Source organism: Pan troglodytes, chromosome 16, assembly GCF_028858775.2.
Source record: "Pan troglodytes isolate AG18354 chromosome 16, NHGRI_mPanTro3-v2.0_pri, whole genome shotgun sequence".
In the NCBI taxonomy this organism is placed as follows: Eukaryota; Metazoa; Chordata; class Mammalia; order Primates; family Hominidae; genus Pan; species Pan troglodytes.
Genome location: NC_072414.2, coordinates 81,653,001 through 81,675,042, shown reverse-complemented (window position 1 = coordinate 81,675,042; position 22,042 = coordinate 81,653,001). Strand labels below are relative to the sequence as shown.

The 22,042-nt window shown below is 41.1% G+C and overlaps 1 protein-coding gene and 1 pseudogene across 3 annotated transcripts in view; one reads left to right on the top strand and one right to left on the bottom strand.

The window, feature by feature from the left end:
- Positions 1–22,042, top strand: part of AP3S2 (adaptor related protein complex 3 subunit sigma 2) — a 58,771-nt gene that overhangs the window by 12,202 nt on the left and 24,527 nt on the right. Inside the window, exons 4-6 of one of the 3 annotated variants that reach the window (XM_009429761.5) lie at positions 3,846–3,881; positions 10,611–10,682; positions 13,849–14,454. In XM_009429761.5, the coding sequence (XP_009428036.1) occupies positions 3,846–3,881; positions 10,611–10,682; positions 13,849–13,953 (213 nt within the window). In that variant the 3' untranslated portion in view covers positions 13,954–14,454. 3 annotated transcript variants of the gene reach the window in all.
- On the bottom strand, positions 4,855–5,692 carry LOC104002425 (arginine/serine-rich coiled-coil protein 2-like; annotated as a pseudogene).

Here is a 22,042-nt window from a genome sequence, read left to right as displayed (position 1 = left end):
TGCTAGATAGATATTTAGAAAGAGTATGTTAGCCAGGCACGGTGGCTCACACCTGTAACCCCAGCACTTTGGGAGGCCGAGGCGGGCGGATCACCTGAGGTCAGGAGTTCAAGACCAGCCTGGCTAACATGGTGAAACCCTGTCTCTACTAAAAATCCAAAAAGTTAGCCGGGCGTGGTGGTATGCACCTGTAATCCCAGCTACTTGGGGGGTTGAGGCAGGAGAATTGCTTGAACCCGGGAGGTGGAGGTTGCAGTAAGCTGAGATCGTGCCATTGCGCTCCAGCCTGGGCGACAACAGTGAGACTCCATCTCAAAAAAAAAAAATGAAGAGTATGTTAATTTATAATGCCTCCAGTACTATATAAGTTTGTTTCCTTGTAACTCCAGTACTGAAATGTGTCATTTTAAATTTCTACCCAGATAGAGGTACCTCACACATTTGAATTTTTATTAATCATGCTTCCTTTTTCCACATGTGGGTTTATAATTTTGTTTTCCATGTCAGCCTTCTATAATATAATTGAACCACTTGTCCAGTGAAATCTAGATCCTGGCTTATAATGTCATATTTTGTATATTCTAAGGTGCGCATTTTATCACACTTCAATAACTCTAAAATCTGGATGTGTGTTGTAGTGGGTGACATCTTAACAATTATAATTGACAGCATTTTTTTTTCTTTGTTAGCAGATAAAATAATGGTTTGCCTTATCAGCGAATAAGTAAATCTCTGCGTATTTTGAGTTTATTTTAAAACTTATTTTTTTAACTAATTATTGTCTAACCTATTATATTAAGTGTAAATAATCCATTTTTACCTCCCCTTGTTGAAGAAACTCTAATGTTGTATACTGTATTAAGTTCAGAGTGAAACCCAAGCCCCCTATTACAGCCTGTAAGGCCCAACATGGTCCGGCTCCTTTGCCTCTCTCTCCCCTCACCGTATACACGCTCATCTTCACTATGCTCTAGGCTTCTTGCTGTTCTTCAAACACAAGTACATTTTTGTGTCTGGGCCTTTGTACTTGTTCTGTCCCCTGGAATACTCTCATCTAGGTTCCTTCACTTCAGCTCTTTCAATGACTGACTTTTACCATTTATGTCTCAGCTCGAATTTTAATCCTTGGACAAACTTTCTTAACACTCTATCTGAAGTAACCCCTGTCACATCATCCTGTTTACTTCCTTCAGGGCACTTAGGACAATAGAAAATATCTTGTTTCATTTGTCTCCTTGTTCTTCCCACACCCAGAATATAAACAGGATAAGAACATGACTTGTTGACTGTGGTGTCAACAATGGTATGTTCCTAGCATGTAGTCATCACACCTTTAACAATGGTTGAATAAACATTTAATACATAATTGGATTTAGTTTTTACCCTTCATTTCTTCATTTTATTCTACTGAGTTAACTGAGTTACATTTTTCTTTCTGCATTACTTTCATGTTGTTTTATTTATTGTTTCTTTTTTTTTTTTTTGAGATGGAGTCTTGCTCTGTTGCCCAGGCTGGAGTGCAGTGGCGCAATCTCGGCTCACTGCAACCTCCGCCTCCTAGGTTCAAGTGATTCTCCTGCTTCAGCCTCCTGAATAGGTGGGACTATAGGTGCCCACCACCGCACCTGGCTAATTTTTGTATTTTTAGTAGAGTCTGGGTTTCACCATGTTGACCAGGCTGGTCTCAAACTCCTGACCTCGGCCTCCCAAAGTGTTGGGATTACAGGCGTGAGCCACTGCACCTGGCTATTTATTGTTTCAATATAGTTTCACATACCTAGTAAGACTAGTTATTTCCCCTTTGTGGCAGTTGTTTTTCAGTACATTCTCTGATATTTATAACTATTTGTTCATCCATATGTATTCTTGAATAATTTGTAAAGGTCCCAAAAAGTCCCTGTTGGATTATAATTATAATTAGAAGTGAATTAACAGTTAGCATTTCCCTCTTGTTTATTCATTTCTTCTTTTGAATCTTAAAGTTTCTTTTATTTATTTTTTATTTTTTGGAGACAGAGTCTCACTTCGTCACCCAGACTCCAGTGAAGTCTAGATCCTGGCTTATAATATCATATTTTATATATCCTAAGGTGCACATTTTATCACATTCTAATAACCCTAAAATCTGAGATCACGCCACTGCACACTGGGCAACAAGAGTGAGACTCCATCTCAAAAAAAAAAAAAAATGAAGAGTATGTTAATTTATAATGCCTCCAGTACTATGTAAGTTTGTTATATAATTTGGAGTCTCACTCTTGTCGCCCAGAATGCGGTGGCGTGATCTCAGCTCACTGCAACCTAACTTTGAGGTTAGGAGTTCAAGACCAGCCTGGCCAACATGGTGAAACTGTATCTCCACTAAAAATGCAAAAAAATTAGCCAGGCGTGGTGACGGGTGCCTGTAGTCCCAGCTACTGAGGAGGCTGGGGCAGGAAAATCACTTGAACCCAGGAGGTGGAGGTTGCAAAGAGCTGAGATTGTGCCACTGCACTCCAGCCTGGGTGACAAAGTGAGACCCCAAAAAATAAAAATTAATAAAAATTAAAAGTAATCATACTCTATATATAGTTCTAAAACTTTCTTTTTCATCATTTAAGTTCTGGAGCTTTTTCCACATGCAGTTTTTTTTGATGGTGTGTGATTTTCCATAATATGGATGTATCATCATCTTTGATTCATCATGCTACTTGTGGGCATCTATGTTTTTCCCAATTTCTTGCTATTGTAAAGGATGTTGCAATGACATCCTTCCACGTGCATCTATATGCACGTATGTTAATTCCCATAGTACAGATTTCTCAATTGGAATTGCTGCTTTAATAAGGGCATGTGTTTTTGAAATGGATAGATACTGCTGAATTGCCTCCAAACAAAGGCTTTGCCTTTGATACTTGTACTAATGGAATGTAATAAGAATGTATCTGTTTACCCGTAACCTCACCAACTTTTGAATATTAAGAATATTTTCACACTGGGTGCAATGGCTCACGCCTGTAATACCAATACTTTGGGAGGCCAAAGCAGGAGGATCGCTTAAGCCCTGGAGTTTGAGACCAGCCTGGGCAGCATAGTGAGACTTTGTCTCTACGAAAAAATTAGCCTGGCTTGGCGGCCCATGCCCGTAATCCCAACACTTTGGGAGGCTGAGGCAGGCAGATCACTTGAGGTCAGGAGTTGGAGCAGCCTGGCTAACATGGTGAAACCTCGTCTCTACTAAAAGTACAAAAATTAGCTGGGCCATTGTGCGGGACGTCTGTAATCCCAGCTGCTCAGGAGGCTGAGGCGGGAGAATCACTTGAACCTGGGAGGCGGAGGTTGCAGCGAGCCGAGATCATGCCACTGCACTCCAGCCTGGGTGACAGAGCGAGAGACCCTGTATCAAAACAAACAAAGAAACAGCAACAACAACAAAAATTAGCCTTGGGTGGTAGCATGCATCTGTGATTCTCAGCTACTTGGGAGGCTGAGGTTGAAGGATTGCTTGAGCCCAGGAGATCAGGGCTGCAGTGAGCTATGATTATACCACTGCACTCCAGCCTGCATGACAGACCAAGACCTTGTCTCAAAAATAAGATAAAAATAAGAATATTTTCAAATGTTTGCCAATCTGATGGGTGAAAAAATGCAAATTCATTGTTTTCACTAGAGTTTCCCTGAATAGTGGTGAGGCTGCATATCTTTGGTATTTGGAAATGTCTACGGTATTTGTCCACTTTTCAAATGGCTCATTTGTTTTGTTTGTTTGTAAGTTAGATTTTTTCCTAATTGTATGCATATTCTTTTTTTGTTATATTTATTGCAAATATTTTCTCCTAGTCCATTGGTCTTTTTGCTTTATGTAGGTACATCTGGAAGTTGTTTTCTTCATAGCTCCCAAGGTATGAAAATATTCTCCTACAGTTTTGCTGTTGTTTTTTTTTTTCCTTTGGAGAAAACCATTTTTATTATCATCACCACCCAGCTTATTTGTGCTGGATTATGTACCAGTGGCAAGATCTTCTAACGAACATCTGCATAACATTTATTTTATGTTTTAAAAGATGAAAATAACTGTACAAGGTTAAGTACAAAAGTACACAAGATAACAGACACAAAAAAATGCATGTATGAGATTTCATTCTACCTACAGCACTTTATGTTCAAAAAGTAGAATTCACGAACCAAAAAATATTGTCCTTCTATAGTCCTGTCAGGTTTAGTGAAAGTGAGTCTAACGTGATTATAACACCTATATCACTGATCTGATATTTATGAAAAAAATAATATTTTTCAATAAATTAAAGCCAATGCAAATGGGAATAGCATTTCAGTTTTTTGGTGTTTTTCTTTTTTTAAATTTTTTTTATTTTGAGACAGAGTCTCACTCTGTTGCCCAGACTGGAGTACAGTGGCATGATCTTGGCTCACCGTGACCTCCACCTCTCAGGTTCAAGCAATTCTTGTGCCTCAGCCACCTGAGTAGCTGGGGGTTTTCACCATGTTGCTCAGGCTGGTCTCAAACTCCTGGCCTCAAGTGATCCACCTGCCTCGCCCTCCCAAAGTGCTGGGATTACAGGCATGAGTCACCGTGCCCGGCCATGTTTCAGGTTTATAAAATAGAGATATGAACATGGATGGTGGTGATGGTTGCACATTATGAACGTTATCGAATGCTACTGCATTGTACACTTAAAAAATGGCTATGATGGTAAATTTTATGTTATGTGTATTTTACCACAGCTTAAAAAAAAAGAGAGGAAGAAAAGCCAGTGCAACACCCATACAAACTGGAACACTAGCTCTTTGGGAACAAGGACCTGACATCAGAACAAGAAGGCTATAAGTTCCCAAACCTTAAAAGTATGATCTTTTTCAAACTGCATCCATTTCTCACGTTGAAGATGTGAAACCCAATCCCGTTCCTCTTTGTGTGTGGGTCTGTGATCTTGCCTTTTCATACTGAGCATCTAAATTTCTAAATACAGTACTTCCTATTGCTTCAAAGTCTTCTAACTTTCTTCATCAACTGAGCTACATCCAGCTTCATCTTCACTCTTAATACCCACTAATTTCCATATGTATGACATTTTGGTCCTTGTTTCCCAAAGTCATAGTTCAGCAGACGGGGAGTTTGCCCAGTTTTTCTTGCCTTGACTTTTTTCCTCTTGTTCAGCAGATTTCACTGGATTTCCAGCTGCTGTGTCATAATCCCTAGGTACAGCTGTTCTGTCTCTGCCAAAGCTGTTGCTTGCAGGGCTCCCATTTGAGCTGCCATAGCTATCTGAGTTACTGGCATTCCTGATGCCAACAGGGCAGCAACATTGAGAACAAAATCTCTAGTAACTGGAGCTATTTCTTGTTTTTGTTTTTCAGTGATTTCTTTTTCTTTTAAAAAATTTTTCCCCAACACCCATCCCAACTATTTCTTTTTCTTGCTGTTCTTGTAATTTCTTTGCCTAGTCCATCTTCCCAGCTAAAGCTTCTTATGCATCCATTGCTGTGCCTCTGCCTCTGAACAGAGATGAACTGGAAATCTGGCTTAAACTTCTGCTAAATCTTAGTTTCTCAATGCTCTTCTTTCTCTCTTGTCTTCTGCTTCCTGTACTACTTCTGCTTCTTTCCTATGCATGTCATATTTATTTATTTACTTATTTTTCACACGCAACACAGATGTAGTTTTTATCTTGAACAGGAGCAAGATCTGATCCATGGTTTTCTTTCTTTCTTTTTTTTTTCTTTCCTTTTTGGAGACGGCATCTCACTCTGTTGGCCAGGCTGGAGTGCAGTGGTGTGACCTCAGCTCACTGAAACCTCCACCTCCCGGGTTCAAGTGATTCTCCTGCCTCAGCCTCCCAAGTAGCTGGGACCTCAGACATGCACCACCACGCCTGGCTAATTTTTGTATTTTTAGTAGAGACAGGGTTTTGCCATGTTGGCCAGGTTGGTCTCAAACTCCTGAATCTCAGGTGATCTGCCTGACTTGGCCTCCCAAAGTGCTGGGATTACAGGTGTGAAGCACCATGTCCAGCCCATGGTTTTCTTTTCCTGCTTCTAGATCATGATCGTTCTTCTCTCTGCTTCTGGATTGAGACTACTTCTTTTCCCTCTACTACGATGATGCATTTCACGAGACCTGTATCTTGAGTGACTTCTGCTTCTTGATGGCTTTCTTTGTGTTTGTGTCTGTCCTCATCATTTTCAGATGAATGTATTTATTTATTGAGACAGCATGTCACTCTGTTGCCCAGGCTGGAGTGCAGTGGCACAATCACAGCTCACTGTAACCTCTGTCTCCCCGGCTCAAGCTTCTCACCACAGCCTCCCGAGTAGCTGGAATCACAGGCACACACCACCACGCCTGGCTAACTTTTGTGTTTTTTGTAGAGACAGGGCTTTGCCATGTTGCTCAAGCTGGTCTCAAACTTGCGAGCCCAAGCAATTTGCCCACCTTGGCCTCCCGAAGTACTGAGACTACAGACGTGAGTCACTGCGCCCAGCCCATTTTCAGATGAATTTAGTCCCTCTCTTCCTTTATCAGAATAATGTTCTTTGTCATTATGCTCCTCAGAAGTGTATTTCTTAGAGGATTTGTTGTAGGATTCCTGTCTTCTTGCCTCATCTTGAAATAGGCTTATTATTTTCCTACCTGAGTCTGCAGTGTCTTCAGTTCAGCCTCTTTGCCCATCAGCATGCGCTTTGTGTTTTCGTCCTTCGTTTTCTTTCTTGTTTTCTTTCTCTTGACCTTGATTGTGATCTTGAATAATATTTTGAGTAAGAAAAACAGATGCATGTGACAGTTCTTTTTCCCCCCACTATCTGGGGATGTCTTTTTCTGGGGCTAGTCCATCTTGTCCTGGATAACTACCCTATCTTGAGAACCCAGTCTTAGTTTCATGAAACATCTTTAATGAAAACAGCTTTTTGGGACGGTGCTGCTGCAAACTGTGGTCTGGCTCTCCTCGCATGTGCTCTGGCTGCCGCAGTTCATAGCTCAGGCCACTAGGGGGCACCTCCACGTGCCGCTTTTAGCAGTACCAGCCACCTCAAAGCTTTGCCACAGACTGAATACCTCCTTCCGGGGGCCTGGATGGCACCCAGGGGATCTGCCGTTGCTTTTTTAATTTATTTTTTTACATTTAGCTCATTAATATCTGTTAGATATTTTTATGTCTGCATTGAAATATGTAACTTTATTTTTCCCCCAAAGGATAACTGTTCCAACATTATCAGTTAGCTTGTCTTTTCCCCACCAACTTAAAATACGACTCTTATTTTAAAAATTGCATTTTATAAACATGTATGTTTCAGTAATTTATATTCTGCCCCACTGATCTATATTCCCATCTTAGAATTATACTTTTATTTTATTTTTAAAATTTATTTAGAGACAGGGTCTTGCTATGTCACTCAGGCTGGAATGCAGTGGTGCAGTGATAATTCACTGCAACCTTGAATTCCTGGGCTCAAGCAATCCTCCCACCTCAGCCTTCCAAGTAGCTGGGACTACAGGTGTGTGCCACTATGCCTGGCTAATTTTTTTATTTTAATTTTTTTGTAGAGACGATGTTTTGCTATGTTGCCCAGGCTGGTCTCAAACTCCTGGGCTCAAGGGATCTTCCTGTCTTGGCTGCCCAAAGTGTTGGGATTCTAGGCATAAGCCACCTCACCCAGCCTTAGTATTATACTATTTTAGTTAACAAAGCTTTACAATGAATTTTGATACCTAGAAAGACTGCACCCAGGTGAAATAAACAGCCTTGTTGCTCACACAAAGCCTGTTTGGTGGTCTCTTCACATGGACACGTGAGACAGATTTCGCTAGGGAAGCAAATAGCCATGGAGGTGGGCAAGAAATATCCATGATTGTAGAGCTTTCAATCAGCCTTTTATTCTTGTAACAAATGAAAAACAAAGGATTATCAGACATCTGCGGAAAACCTCTAACATAGAAGAAGGAGACAAAATGAACAAACAATAAAAAGCAACTTAAAAATGGACACCATATAAAGAAAGGAAAACAGTTTAAAAAAAAACAAACCCAAAACCCTATTCTTAAGCTACAGAGAAAGCCTGGCCAACATGGTGAAACCCTATCTCTACTAAAAATACGAAGTATTTTAGCCAGGCATGGTGGCACATACCTGTAGTCCCAGCTGCTCAGGAGGCTGAGGCAGGAGAATCACCTGCACCTGGGAGGCTGAGGCTCCAGTGTTCTGAGATCACACCACAGCACTCCAGCCTGGGTGACAGAGTGAGACCTTGTCTCAAAAAAAAAAAAAAAAAAAAAAGCCACAGAGAAATAAGACATTTATTTTAAATAATAATAAGACCCATTTATTAATTAGAAATAAAATAAGACCCATTTATGTCTTATTGCTAAATGGGTGCTAAACAAAAACACTCACAGCCTTGTTGCTCACACAAAATGAACAAAATGGTCTCTTAGAAATAAAAAATGAGAGGAAATGGAAACAAACAAAAACCCACTTCAATTGAAGTATTAGAAAATCAAGTTAATCAATTGTCTCAGAATGGGCAGAGATGGAAAATGGGAGAGAAAAGATGAGAAAATAAGACAGAGGCTGGGCACAGTGGCTCACGTCTGTAACCCCAGCACTTTGGTAGGCCGAGACAGGGGGATCACTTGAGGTCAGGAGTTGGAGATCAGCCTGGCCAACATGGTGAAACCTCGTCTCTACTAAAAATACAAAAATTAGCCAGGCGTGGTGGTGCATGCCTGTAATCCCAGCTACTCAGGAGGCTGAGGCAGGAGAATTGCTTGAACCCAGGAGGCAGAGGCTGCAGTGAGCCAAGATCGTGGCACTGCACTCCAGCGTGGACGACAGAGCGAGAGTCTGTCTCAAAAAAAAAAAAAAAGAAGAAGAAGACAGACAGAGGTCCAATACTTGAATATAAGCAGCTCCAAAAAGATTGATTAGGAATGTGGAAAGGAGGGAATTCTCAACAAAATAATTCGATAAAATTTCCCAGAACTGAAGGACTTGAACTGCAGGATTATAAGGGCTTACCAAGTACCCAGCATAGTGATTGAGAAATAGACCCATTTAACTATGTGTCCTTATAGTGAAATATTCTGGCACTGTTAAAAATGTAAAGATTTATGAATAGCACTAATATGAAATTATTGTATGTGGTTTTTGGCATACATGTATATATCTGTTAGATATGTTATCTGGGAGTAGAATTCCTAGATCATAGAGCATGCATACATAATGTCAAATAGTTTTCCAAAATGGTTGGTATCTGGCAAAATACAGTGCACTGGTTACCAGTCTCAAGAAAGGAATCTAAATGCTCTTGCCCATTGCATCTTGGTATCAGAGTCGACAAGGAAAAAGTGCAAACACTGGATAAAGCTTTACTTACATAGAGAAGAGACAGAGCAGGATCAGCTCCAATAGTGTGCATTGGTTCCTCATGGCAAGTGGGTCTGTCTCCCCAGCAGCCGCTGCAGGGTGGTTTGCCTATGAGCACCCATCTTGTGCTACAGTGGAACGGTGTGCCTGGTCTCCGTCACTTGCTGGCCTCAAGTAAGACCCATTTTCATGCAGTGCCGAACAATTCATGACACTGCTGACAATGAGATTGTTTAAATGAGGTCATTGTCTGAGAGAAATTCAACAGTTATAGATAGATACCTAGGTTGTAGTTACATGGTGTGTTCATTCTGAAAATTCATTAAACTGTGCCCTTGTCATTTGTACACTTTTCTGTTATGTTTTATTAAAAGTTAAAAGGTTCTATAGAGAAGTAAGCTCAGGACTTTTAAAAAAAAATTTTAAGTTGTAAACACATCAATTAAATTTATTCATAGGAAGGTGTTTTGTAGGCTAAATAACTGACCAAAAAAATTGAAAAGGGAAGATGTTTTGAAGTTAATGTTGGCTGAAATTAAAACACAGCTATGTTAACCCTGTAATAATGAAAAATTTTTTGTACATGTATTCATTGAGGACATAGTATTGTAAGTAGTTGGTTTTTTAAATTTGTTATTCTTTTATGTAATTTTTTTTCTTTTTTCTTTTTTTTTTTTTTGAGAGACTCTCACTCTGTCACTCAGGCTGGAGTGCAGTGGTGCGATCTCTGCTTACGGCAACCTCCACCTCAAACGATTCTCATTCAAGCTATTCTCGTGCCTCAGCCTCCCAAGTAGCTGGGACTATAACAGGCTCATGTCACCACACCCAGATAATTTTTGTATTTTTAGTAGAGATGGGTTTTCGTCTTGTTAGCCAGGCTGGTCTTGAGCTCTTGGCCTCAAGTGATCCTCCTGCCTTGGGCTCTCAAAGTGCTGAGATTGTAAGTATGAGCCACCATGCCCTACCATAAATTAGCATCTTATAAAGGGGACAAGAGCCACATGTGTCTGCTGGTTGTGTTGCTATGCTGAAAACAAGGTTTTCCTGTCCTAGATTATTCCCGCTAAATCGAGATAAGTAGGGTGATCAGCTAATGCTGGAGACAAAAGGTAGGTGTTTTATTTTTTTTGAGATTTATCATAAAGTAAATAGTATTGTGACAGCCCCTTTTACTTTCAGATGTGACATTGATAAAGCTGTGAATGTGTTCCTATTTCTCTTCTTTATCTATTTCTCCTTGTTTTCTAGGTTTTTGTGGAAACTCTGGATAAGTGTTTCGAAAATGTGTGTGAATTGGATTTGATCTTCCACATGGATAAGGTATATTCTCTTGCAATTCTCTTCCAAACTAGGGTTACTAGAAAACCAAGAGCCTTGGGCATCTCTAGCCACCTCTACATCTTCATATTGTTTCTTGTTTTTTTTTACTCTTAAGATAGTCCTAGAACCTGTTTTATTTAATAGATTTAATAGTTTGGGTTTTGCTTTGTTTTTGCTAAGATCTACTAACAGTTTTAATGTGCATAAGATTATTACTAGGCCTATATCGTGGTTCATCTGTTCACAGACTGATTTCTTGATATAGGAGAATGATGTCACTGGCTACTTGGCCAAAGGTGAGATAAATAGTTTTATGTTGATTATAAAATTAGTTTCCTAGTCATAGGCCAGTGACAATGAAACTTTGGAATAATCATGACGCAGGGGCTTTGACTTAGATAGTAAAATTTATATCTTTCCTAAAGAGTAATATAGTGACTAAGAGATCTGTAATGTAATTCAAGGTCAGGTGATATTCTGTAGGAAGGCAGACTATCAGAGGCAGAATTAAAATGGCCCCAAGTAGGTGTTCTCAGATTTGTTTTGCTAGGATAACTGTGACATGGCCTATGTCCTCATATGCCAAATTAAACTTGGGCGATAGCCAGCAAGGGAATAGGAATTGCCATGTTTATTTTATTCAACTTACCACATGCTGTCCCCTGTGCAGTTTACTGGTGCGTCTTTGGTTTGCTTGGTCCTGGTTTTTCTTCAACTGATTGTTGTCATTATGATCCCTGGCCCTTGGAGAGAGATGATTTTTTAGGAGACTGCTGCTCATTGCTAAGCCATGATCCTTTATTAACCTTTTCATCATGATGATGTAGGAGTTTTTAGATCCATCGTTACTAGCATTGCTGTCTAAAGGACTTTCTTGTTGTTTTTCAATAGGGTCTTCAGTCTTAGTTGACTCTGTTGAGGTTGGCAGATCCCCACTTTCCAGGCTAGTGTAGTGAATGCATTCTTGAGTTTGGATGACATTAGAATGGAGTAAAGTTTTGTCTCTCACCATCTGACATGGCTCTGTGACTCTATCAGCATCCTAGTGCAGGAACATCATGGAACCCTTTTCCTTCTTTAGATACTTAACTTTGGACTCCCTGACAACCTCACGGGGCTTCCAGTATTTACTGATGCTTTTGAGTCACCCTCCCTTTCATATGAAAGGGTTGTATACTTTTTGGAAACTTCAGCGATCTCTTAGCACCCTTTCTTTGCAAGCACTTAGAGTTGTTTTGTACTTTTCATATGTTAAAGATCTGCTATTTTGCAACTTCTGTCAAGGAGAGCCATAGCTCAAATCTAGTTCCCTTTTGTACTAGAGGGACTAGAGTCCCTTTCAAGTATTAAAGAGACTTGAAAATATAGGGGGAATGGAGAGGTGCCTTCTATAGGCCTTATTGTTATGATTTTAAAATAATATTGTTAAATACAGGCCGGGCGTCGTGGCTCACACCTGTAATCCCAGCACTTTGGGAGGCTGAGGTGGGCAGATCACTTCAGGTCAGGAGTTTAAGACCAGCCTGGCCAACATGGCAAAACCTTGTCTCTACTAAAAGTACAAAAATTAGCCAGGCGTGATGGTGCACGCTTGTAATCCCAGCTATTCAGGAGAATCGCTTGAACCCGGGAGGCGGAGGTTGCAGTGAGCCGAGATCGCGCCACTGCTCTCCAGCCTGGGCAACAGAGCGAGACTGTGTCTCAAAAAAAAAAAAAACAACCAAATTGTTCAATACAAGGTGTTACTTTCGAAGTTACCACCTGGTGTGCAAAGTGGGTTCTTTGAAGATGCCACCTGTTGCTCACCAGGCTGCAAATGAATTTCTTAACATCTCAGGTATAGATTCAGGGATTCAAGGATAGATTTTACTAGGAAAGGGGGAGTTTTCAAAGCAAGAGAAGAGCCCATGGAGAGGTGTATTGAGGTGTCTCTGCTGGAATGACTCCCATCACCCACCTCCTCCAATGCTGTCTTTTTTATCAGGCACCTATGAGAGTAGCTTTGCTAGTGGAGAGATAGGCAGAATGCTTAGACACCACGAAATCTGTATTTGTGTGCCAGCTGCTTATAGATGTTGTCTGGGGGCTGGGTGCGGTGGCTAACGCCTGTAATCCCAGCACTTTGGGAGGCCTGAGGTCGGGAGTTCGAGACCAGCCTGACCAACATGGAGAAACCCCGTCTCTACTAAAAATGCAAAATTAGCCGGGCTTGGTGGTGCATGCCTATAATTCCAGCTACTCGGGAGGCTGAGACAGGAGAATCACTTGAACCCAGGAGGCAGAGGTTGCAGGGAGCTGAGATCATGCCATTGCACTTCAGCCTGGGCAACAAGAGCAAAACTCCATTTCAAAAAAAAAAAAAAAAGGAAGTTGTCTGGGAATGCCAGCTGCCCAACACCTGGAAACTTAGGGACCTGTGGGATAATACACACCTGGAGAAGACAGCTGTAGGTGCTGTGGGAAGTTGTGCTTGGGTGCAGCCCCTCTCACTGGGAGAAGGGGTAGCCTCCCAACCCCCTAGTCTAAGCTAGTTCATTGTCTAGGCAACGTGGAGTATACCTCCATGGTGACTTTTTTTTTTTTTTTTTTTTTTTTTTGAGACGGAGTCTCGCTCTGTTGCCCAGGCTGGAGTGCAGTTGTGTGATCTCGGCTCACTGCAACCTCTGCTTCCCGTGTTCAAGTGATTCTCCTGTCTCAGCCTCCGGAGTAGCTGGGACTACAGGTGCCTGCCACCATGCCCGGCTAATTTTTGTATTTTTAGTAGAGACAGGGTTTCACCATATCTGTCAGGCTGGTCTCCAACTCCTGACCTCAGGTGATCCACCCACCTCAGTCTCCCAAAGTGCTGGAATTACAGGCGTGAGTGAGCCACCGCGCCCAGCCTCCAAGGTGACTTTGAAAGTCAACATTTGTTGTTTTGTGTTTTACCTTCTTTGCTCCGTGTTATTTGTAAGAATCACCCATTTTGTTACATGTTAGCCTTAGGAAGTTTAATTTCATTGCTGCATAGGATTTCATTATATGAATTTATCCATTCTATGACTGATGGAATTAGATTGTTTTGAGTTTGGAGCTTTTATGAAATATGTTGTCATGAATATTCTTGAAAATGGATGCTACTGTACATTTTTGTACATTTTCTTGAAACATCTATTTCTCTTAACAGTGCAATTCCTGGGTCATAGGTGAGGCCTCTAGAAGGAAGAAACAGGCCTCTAGAAGGAAGCACAAAAGCACCAGCAGGCCTGCAGCACTGGCAAAAGAAGTCTGAGGCTCAAGGCCTCTGGACTGTAGGCCATAGTATCTGCCACTTTGTTAGATAATGCCAGAGTGATTGTATCCATTTATACTTCTACCAATGGGGGGTGAGTGTTCCCAGTGCTCTGTATGCTCACCAAAGGTTTATATTCTCAGTGTGGTAATCATTAGAACTGTTAACTAAATATTTACAGTTCTTTCCCCTTCGAGAAACATGGTAAAATTATACTAATATGCCTTCCTGAAGTTAGGTGTAGCCATGTGACTTGCTTTAGCTAATGAAGTGTGAGTGGAAGTGCCATGTGTCACTTCTAGGCAAAACTTAGGAGCCAGTGCTAATATATATAATAATGGAATATATATATATATATTCCATTTGTGGAAGCATGGACACACAGCCTCCCAGGGCCTGGGTCCTTAACTGAGGATGAGGTAGAGCAGTGCCCCCCAGTGGACGCACAGTGGATGTGTGCATAGTATGAGAGAAATAAACTTGTTACTTTAAGCCATGAAATGTTAAAATTGTTACTGTGACTTAACCAAGCCTGTCCTGACTGACGGATATAGAACTTAATTTTTATCCAGCTAGTAGGTATGTACTGGCATTTCATTGTCATTCCAATTGCATTTCTCATGAAGATGAGCATCTTTTCTTGTTTATTGGCTATTAGGAGGTCCTCTCTAGTGAAATGTTTATTCAAGGCCTTTGTTCTTTCTTCTGTGAGGTTGTCTGCCTGTGATTTAAAAACGTATTTGTAAGGACCGGGCACAGTGGCTAATGCCTATAATCCCAGCACTTTGGGAGGCTGAGGCGAGTGGGTCAACTTAGGTCAGGAGTTTGAGAACAGCCTGGACAACATGGTGAAACCTTGTCTCTACTAAAAATACAAAAATTAGCTGGGCGTGGTGGTGTGCCTGTAGTCCCAGCTACTTGAGAGGCTGAGGCAGGAGAATCACTTGAACCCGGCAGCCGAGATCACACCACTGCCCTCCAACCTGGGTGACAAAGCGAGACTCCGTCTCAAAAAAAAAAATGTGTTGGTAGAAGTTGTATTGAATAGAAGTAGTGACAGTGGGCATCTGCTCTGATTCCTGGTTTCAAAGGGAAGCTTTCATCCTGTCACCATGAAGTAGAGTATTTGCTATAGGTTTTTTTGGTAAAGATTGTCAGGTTAAGGATGTTTCTTCCTTTCTCTTCCTACTAAGGATTTTTAATCATAAAAGGATGTTAACATTTATCAAAAGCTTTTTTTTCCAGTTCCTGAGGTAATCATGATTTTTTTGCATCATCATTCTAATACTGCTTTGTAAACATCTGTAAGGATGCCTGCTAAAGCAGTAAAGTAATTCCAGTTCCAGCCATTTTATTGGATGTGGCTTTTAGAAGGAAATAAAAGGCCATAAAAATGTTGTTCTTCCTCATATGTCTTATCTTCAGATAAGTTCCATAAAGTATTTTGCTGCCACTGCAAATTTTTTTTACAGTTTATGAAACTATGTATTTTTGTTGTTCATGCAGTATTAGGAAATAACTGTTCATATCTCCTGAGATTTTTGAAAACAAGTGATGCAAGGAATCAGAATCCTACCCTATTCAGCTTTAGAATGTCTGAGGCTTCCAATAGGTGGCTTCCTTTTCATAGGATTTCAAGCTTATCTTTGCCCTCATAGAGAGCAGTTGCTAATTCAAGTATAGCTTCTTCTGTTGATAATAAAAAATGATCTTTTTACTAAGATAGGCAAAAGCCTTGTCCTAAGACAATAGGAACATCACCTTGAACTCTGTTCTTTTTAACTAAAGAATCTCTTCACCTTGAGCTCGGAAACTCTCATCAGTTCCTAGGTCTTTAAGATCTTCATTAGATAGTCATGGATAGATGCCCCATCACCTTAAGCAGATGTGGCCGGAGTAGTAGGCCTGTGTAAAGACCAGATATGACTGAATTCCTCGGCTCTGCCAAGTTGTTTATTCCTAATCTTGTGATTTCTTGTTTAACCTCCTAAGTTGTTTTTGTATACTCTTTTTATCACTGCTTCTCTCTTTTTCACCTCCTCTCTCTCCTTTTCTTCGTGTGTTAAAGGAGGGTTTATTTCATTCCATTTCTAGAGCCAAGTTCTCTTTCTGTCTCTCCCCGACACACACCATAATGTCACTTCTTGCACTGGTCTCTAAGGTGTCCTTAGTGTTTGTTCTTCTGTGTCTACACAGAATGCCCTGGTCTCGGAGTGAATACAGCCCTTCCCATGGCTCTACTGCCCCACTAACTGTAGTTCCATTTCCATTGTTCTCATGCAAGGTGAACTTGAATTCGTGGGTGATTTACGCCCAGTCTTTAATTCTACTTTCTCTGTTCTCTTTCTAGAGTCCCATAGCCTGGTTTTCAGTCCTACCCAAAATTCACTGATGATTTCCCAATTTTCAAATCCTGTGGCCGTTTCCTAGTCATCACCTTTTTTATTGTTTCTGTGGTATCTGATACTGTTAACCCTTCAGTGGAGCACTCTCTTAATCTTTCTCCACCTTTCTTTCTGTCATATAGAACCCTGCTGATTTTTTTCCTATTCTTTTCCCACTCTATCAGGAATTTATGTTGTCAGTCATCTCTCACCTCTCTCTTCTCCCTCTCATATTTCTAGCATAAATCTCATCCATATTTCATGTTCTAGGTCTTGAAGCAAAACTTGGGTATTTAAAAAAAAATTTTCATGCTCACACTATTATCTATGTAGGTAATTCCCAAATGGGTAATTCTAGTCTTGATGTATGGCTCGAGTCCTATTCCTGTATTTCCAACAGCCTGAAGGCATTTCTCCCTAATGTCATTCTCACATCTAAATTTCTTCTTGCCACGTATCCAGAGCCAGCTTCAGCATATGTCTTCTGAAAACCATTTCTCCCTGCAGCTTCCCTTTTCCAGGGGTGTTACTACCATCCTCTGTCATCTACATTCAAAACCTTTTCTCCCTCTTCCTCGCTCCCAAGATCCAGTCAATCACTAAACCTGTTGCTTTTTTCTGTAATGTCTTTCTTTATATCTTGTTCTTAGATTCACCAACTATTAACATTTGGCATACTTGCTTTTATGTCTATATACATATATACTTTTTTTCCTGAACGATTTTGAGAATTAGTTGCAGACATCATAACTTTTCATCCCTAAATATGTCAATAAATATCTCCTAAGAGCAAGGATATTCTTATATAATACATTGTATGTAATTCTCTAATGATGCACAACACAATTAACATAGTTGGGAAATTTAACATTAATAAATATTGTTTTCCAATATATAGTTCCTATTTAAGTTTCCCAATTGTCCCAGAAATGTCCTTTAGATCTTTTTTTAAATCTCAGTTGTCAAACATTGTCTTTAATTGTCATGTCTCTTGATTGTTTCTGGCAGGTTTTCTAACCTTATTCTCTCTTCCTTCTTGTTGATCCCACATACTGAAATTAGTTTTTCTAATGTACTTCTTAGACTAGCCTTGACTCTTTGGCCGGACACATTCAAGGCTCTCCACAATTTGTGCCCATCCTATCCTGGCTTTACTTCCGTAACTACTGGCCAGACACTTTCTGCTCTAGCCACAGTGGACCACTCCTACTTATTTTGTAGTTCCTGCCTCAACTCTCTGCCTGAATTGTCTTTTCATGTACTAAATACTGCCTGTCATTCAAGTGCAGCTCAAATCCTACCACCCTAAAGCTTGCCCTCATGGTCTAGCCTATTGTGATCTCTTTGAACCAGGTATAGTATTATTTTTATCCTTCTGTGACCTTAATTTATGTACCTTTCTATGTTTTCCCTGCTTGGTTAGACTGCCTTATCTTTGTATTCCTCACTGAATCTAGTGTGGTACCTTTTACTGACTGGGGTAATCTTCAGGTGACTGTCACTAAAGAGTTCCCAGGACTCTAGTCTCATAAGGTTGCTCATGATTTAAACTGTTGGAGGCTGGAGTAAGGTCTGATTTCATAGTCTCTGGGGTAACCATCAGCTCTCCTGGCTGTGCCATTTAGAGCCTAGGGTACTTGGTTCCCTTTTGCTTTCAGAAATCCCTAAACACAGCTCAACATTATGACTGAGCTGGGTGTTGGTGTTAATTATGGTGAATTGAATTTTGTTCAAAGAAAACTGTGTGGGTGACCTAACATTCTGATCTACCAGTATCTAATAGCAAAGCTGGATTTAGAATTCAATTGGGCTTTCAAGATTTGGTCATCAGAGTCACAATTCAATGGCTATGTCAAGGGAATTTATCCAGCGCTTTATTTTTTTTTAAATAGATTTCAATTTGCAGTGGGCCCTCTCAAGAGAATTGAAACATATGCTTCTGAATGGTGCTGAACCCAAGAAAACCTCATAGTATGGAATTTTAAATCTCTGCTAAGCATAGGCTGCTAAAATGGAAAAATGCTGAGAGTTCAAAATTAACTCGTGAGCACTAAGATGAAAGGATCATAAACAGTAATATTGGATTTTGTTTGCCAGATGTCCCTTCTGTGAACAGAGCTTGTGATAACAAAGCTCATTAATACCTGCCACACCCTGTGACGTTGAAGCAGATGTCCTGACTGCAGGTCTCCAGGAATGGAGGGACAAGTGAGGGACATACAGTTTGTGTTTTTGATGATGAAAGAGGAGCTATTTGGTCTAGAAGAATAAGGTATTCTGTTTGAGTTTTAGTTCTTGTAAAAGGTGCGAGTTAACATACCTGACTATCCCTGGCTGCCTCTGTTTCTCTATCTGGATGTGCCTAAGAGAAGAAGAGAGCTGAGACCAGCCTTGTGTTCCATTGCATCTATAAAGCCCTTCTTTACTGATGCTTGATAGGTAAGAATTTTGTGGCAGAATTTTTTTTTTTGGCTTAAGTAATAAGGAAATTTATTATCTTACATACAGAAAGGCCAGTTGTAGGGCAGAGTTAAAGCGTGGTTAAGATAGACAGTTTTATCTGCAGTTTGACTTTCTGTAGTTCCAGTTATGCACAATCAACCATGGTCCAAAAATATTAAATGGAAAATTCTAGAAATAAACAATACGTTTTAAATTGCATGCCATTCTGAGCAGCATGATGAAATGTTGCTCTGTCCTGCTCCAGGATGGGAATCATCCCCTCATCCATTGTATCCGTGCTATGTACACTAGCTGCCCACTGCTTACTTAGTAGCCATCTTGACTGTCACAGTGTCACGGTGCTTGTGTTCAGGTAACCTTTATTTTACTTCATAATGGCCCCAAAGTGCAAGAGTAATGATGCTGGCATATTGTCATAATTGTTTTTATTATTATCGTTGTTAATCTCTTACTGTGCCTAATTTACAAATTAGACTTTATCCTAGGTATGTGTGTATAGGAAAAAATAACGCATCCACTGGGGGTCTTAGGACATATTCTAGGCAGGTAAGGGGGGACTACTGTACTTTCTGTATGTTATCTTCAATTCTTAGTGTTGGCTGTAGAATATTTTTTTCAGAGACCAAAATCTTATTCCCTCAGGGTAACATAAAGACAGAGATCGGCTGGTCATGATGGCTCATGCCTGTAATCCCAGCACTTTGGGATGGCCAAGGCGGACAGATCACGAGGTCAGGAGATCGAGACCAACCTGGCTAACACGGTGAAACCCTGTCTCTACTAAAAAATACAAAAAATTAGCTGGGCATGGTGGCAGGTGCCTGTAGTCCTAGCTACTCTGGAGGCTGAGGCAGGAGAATGGCATGAACCCTGGAGGCGGAGCTTGCAGTGAGCCGAGATCGCGCCACTGCACTCCAGCCTGGGCGACAGAGCGAGACTCCATCTCAGAAAAAAAAAAAAAAAAAAAAGATCAGCAATAATGATTTCTTAAATTTCTAAAATCCCTGTAATTTGTTTAGAAAAAAAAAGAAAGAAGGGCTGGGCGTGGTGGCTCGAGCCTGTAATCTTAGCACTTTGGGAGGTCAAGGCGGGTGGCTCACCTGAGGTCAGGAGTTCGAGACCAGCCTGGCCAATGTGGTGAAACTCCGTCTCTACTAAAAATACAAAAATTACCCAGGCGTGGTGGCGTGCACCTTTAATCCCAGCTACACGGGAGACGTGAGGCAGGAGAATTGCTTGAACCTGGGAAGTGTAGGTTGCAGTGAGCCGAGGTCGCGCCACTGCACACCAGCCTGGGCGACAGAGCAGGACTCCATCTCAAAAAAAAAAAAAAAGAAAGAAAAGGAAGGAAGGAAGGAAAGGAAGGAAGGAAAGGAAGGAAAGAAGGAAGGAAGAAAAGGAAGGAAGGAAGAAAAAGAAAGAAAGAAAAAAGGAAAGAAAGAAAGAAAAGAAAAAGGAAGGAAGGAGGGAAAAAGAAAGAAAGAAGGAAAGAAAGAAAGAGAAAGGAAAGAAGGAGAGAGGGAAGGAAGGAAGAAAGGAAGGAAGGAAGGAAGGACACTTGGGCTGGTTGTGGAGGCTCACGACGATAATCCCCAGCACTTTGGGAGGCTGAGGCGAGAGGATCACTTGAGCCCAGGAGTTTGAGAACAGCCTGAGCAATAAGTGAGACCCCATCTCTTTAAGTAAAAAAGAAAAAAAAAAAGAAAAAAACAAAAGCAAGGATTGTTCCAGACTATACTTAATATCTGCTGCCAGATACACACTCGCTTCCCTTACTTGAACTTTGGATTGCCTCAGTGCACAATCTCATTGATTACCTGCTGCTTCAAGTTTGGTGTGTTAGTCATTCCTTATTACTGGTTAGTAGAATAACAGTGTACACAAAACAGCACAATTTGACCTTTAGAGATATTCATTTGATATGCAGCCGTTTTCAGTAAAACCTAGTGTTTGTCAAGGTTGTAGTCAGTAAACAAAGCTTATTACCCATGGTATTACTTGGATATGTTGCAGATAAAACAAATTGTATTTTGCTTTGGTTGCTGATTTATAGGCACCCTGAAAGGCTGGAATTGAGATTCAATTTTACTGTTCTTGCTATTATTCCTCATATTGCAGAAGAGGATTGGCCTACTCTAAGATAAGAAGCAGAGTTTCTTTCTTTCTTTTTTTGAGATGGAGTTTCGCTCTTGTTGCCCAGGTTGGAGTGCAATGACGTGATCTCGGCTCACTGCAACCTCCACCTCCTGGGTTCAAGCAATTCTCCTGCATCAGCCTCCTGCCTAGCTGGGATTATAGGCGTGCGCCACCACACCCGGCTAGTTTTGTATTTTTTTTTAGTAGAGATGGAGTTTCTCTATGTTGATCAGGCTGGTCTCAAACTCCCAACCTCAGGTGATCCGCCTGTCTCAGCCTCCCAAAGTGCTGGGATTGCAGGTGTGAGCCACCACACCCAGCAAAGCAGAATCTCTTGATTCCTAACTAAGAACCCTTTTCCTGGCTTGATTTTTGTATCAATCAAGGTAGGCTAGGTAATGCATTACTCCAAAATCCCAATGGCTTATGAGAGCAAGGTTTATTTTTTCACTCGTGCTATGTGGCCATTGTGGTGTCTCTGCTGACTGTAGTTCCTCTGAGGTCCAGGCTGATGGAAATCTCCTCAACATATGCTTCTACCTGGGCATGTGTGTGTTCCAGCTCTTGAAGTGACACATCCTCGTACACTCACATTTCAGTGATCAAAATCAGTCACATGCTCCCACCCAAGGGATGGGGAAATGATCCTATTATGTGCCCAAGAGGGAGGAGAACCTGAACTTGTTGAATATTACCAATGATGACCATGGTTTTTTCATGGATTTTCTTAGAGGAAAAGTTGGTGTTTGATTTTTTTTTTTTTTTTTTTTTTGAGACGGAGTCTCGCTCTGTCGCCCAGGCTGGAGTGCAGTGGCGCGATCTCGGCTCACTGCAAGCTCCGCCTCCCGGGTTCACGCCATTCTCCTGCCTCAGCCTCCCGAGTAGCTGGGACTACAGGCGCCCGCTACCACGCCCGGCTAATTTTTTGTATTTTTAGTAGAGACGGGGTTTCACCGTGTTAGCCAGGATGGTCTCGATCTCCTGACCTCGTGATCCACCCGCCTCGGCCTCCCAAAGTGCTGGGATTACAGGCGTGAGCCACCGCGCCCGGCCTGATTTTTATTATCACTTTGTAGAAGGGAAGCTAGAAATTTTAGTAACAGAAA